Here is a 1,638-nt window from a genome sequence, read left to right on the forward strand (position 1 = left end):
CAGTTGCGCGCCACGCAACCAACCCACCGACCAATCACAAAGAGCCAGAGCCCCGGCCTGCGCAGTGGGGGTAAAGCACTTCCGGCTGGGCTCGACGGCAGTCGCCGCCGGGACCGGTAGAAGCCGGGTTGCTTGCGCGCTTTTCCTCGAGAGCCGTCGAGGCCTTCGCAGCGTCGCCTCGGAGCCCGCTCGACCCGCCGCCATGGTGGAAGCCGACCGCCCGGGGAAGCTCTTCATCGGAGGGCTGAACCTGGAGACGGACGAGAAGGCGCTGGAGACGGAGTTCGGCAAGTACGGCCGCATCCTCGAGGTGCTGCTGATGAAGGACCGGGAGACGAGCAAGTCGCGGGGCTTCGCCTTCGTCACCTTCGAGAGCCCCGCCGACGCCAAGGCGGCGGCGCGCGACATGAACGGCAAGTCGCTGGAGGGGAAGGCCATCAAGGTGGCGCAGGCCACCAAGCCGGCTTTCGAGAGCGGCCGGCGCGGCCCGCCGCCGCCGCCGCCCCGGAGCCGCGGGCGTCCCCGAGGCCTGCGAGGCCCTCGCGGGGGCGGCGACCCGCGGCGGCCCCTGTCCCGCGCCGGGCCCGGCGACGACGGCGGCTACGCGGGCGACTTCGACCTCCGGCCCGCGCGCGGCCCCCTGCCGCTCAAGCGCGGCCCGCCGCCCCCGCCGCGCCGCCAAGCCAACAACGCCAGCGCCGGGCCGCCGCCTCCCAAGCGGCCCGCGCCGTCGGGCCCCAACCGCAGCGGCGGCCTGCGCGGGCAGGCGCCCAGCGCGCGCGGCCGAGACGGCTACGCCGGGCCGCCCCGCCGGGAGCCGCCGCCGCCCCCGCGCCGGGCCGACCCGTACCTCGCGCCCCGCGACGAGGCCTACTCGCCCCGCGACGGCTACGCCGGCCGCGACTACCCGAGCGCCCGCGACTTCGCGCCGTCGCCGCGCGACTACGCCTACCGCGACTACGGCCACGCCGCCGCCCGCGACGACTGCGCGGCCCGCGGCTACGGCGGCGAGCGCGACGGCGGCTACGGCCGCGACCGCGACTACGTGGAGCATCACCACCACCACCCGAGCGGCGGCTCCTACCGCGACCCCTTCGAGAGCTACGGCGACGCGCGCGGCCCGCCGCCCTCCTACGGCGGAGGAGGCGGAGGCCGCTACGACGACTACCGAGGATGCTCGCCCGACGCCTACGGCGGTGGCAGCGGCACCGGCGGGCGCGACGGCTACGGCAGCGGCGGCGGCGGCCGCAGCGAGCGCTACTCCCGAGGCCGCGACCGGGTAGGTCGGGCTCCCCCGTCCGTGGAGAGGGGCTGCCCACCCCCGCGCGATTCCTACGGCCGCTCCGGCCGCCGCGTGCCCCGCGGCGGAGGCCGCCTCGGAAGCCGTCCCGAGAGGGGCGGCGGCCGAAGCCGCTACTGAAGTTGAGAGATCAACGCCCAAAGCAAAAAGCCAAAGCGAAGGTACAGACTTGAGACTTGACTCGAATCTGTTGGCTGAGACGTGGCCCAGTTGGAAGAAGAAAAATCTTTCGTCCTGGTGGGGCTCCACCCAAGGACTGACTTGACTTAAGGAAGAATTGTGGGTTTTTGGTTTTGGTTTTTTTTGCCTTTTAAGAATTGCCTGTTAACTTCCTCTCT

General features: G+C 73.0%; 1 protein-coding gene across 1 annotated transcript; it reads left to right on the plus strand.

Moving 5' to 3' along the window:
- Nucleotides 1–202: 202 nt before the first annotated feature.
- On the plus strand, nucleotides 203–1,420 carry RBMXL2 (RBMX like 2). Its single transcript, XM_049780310.1, has one exon. The coding sequence runs from the start codon at nucleotides 203–205 to the stop codon at nucleotides 1,418–1,420; it is 1,218 nt and encodes a 405-aa protein (XP_049636267.1).
- Nucleotides 1,421–1,638: the final 218 nt, after the last annotated feature.

The sequence above is a fragment of the Suncus etruscus genome, chromosome 9, assembly GCF_024139225.1.
Source record: "Suncus etruscus isolate mSunEtr1 chromosome 9, mSunEtr1.pri.cur, whole genome shotgun sequence".
Taxonomy (NCBI): Eukaryota; Metazoa; Chordata; class Mammalia; order Eulipotyphla; family Soricidae; genus Suncus; species Suncus etruscus.

What these genes read in the sequence shown, in the direction of transcription:
- RBMXL2 (XM_049780310.1), top strand. Translation starts at nt 203, where the DNA reads ATGGTGGAAGCCGACCGCCCGGGGAAGCTCTTCATCGGAGGGCTGAAC.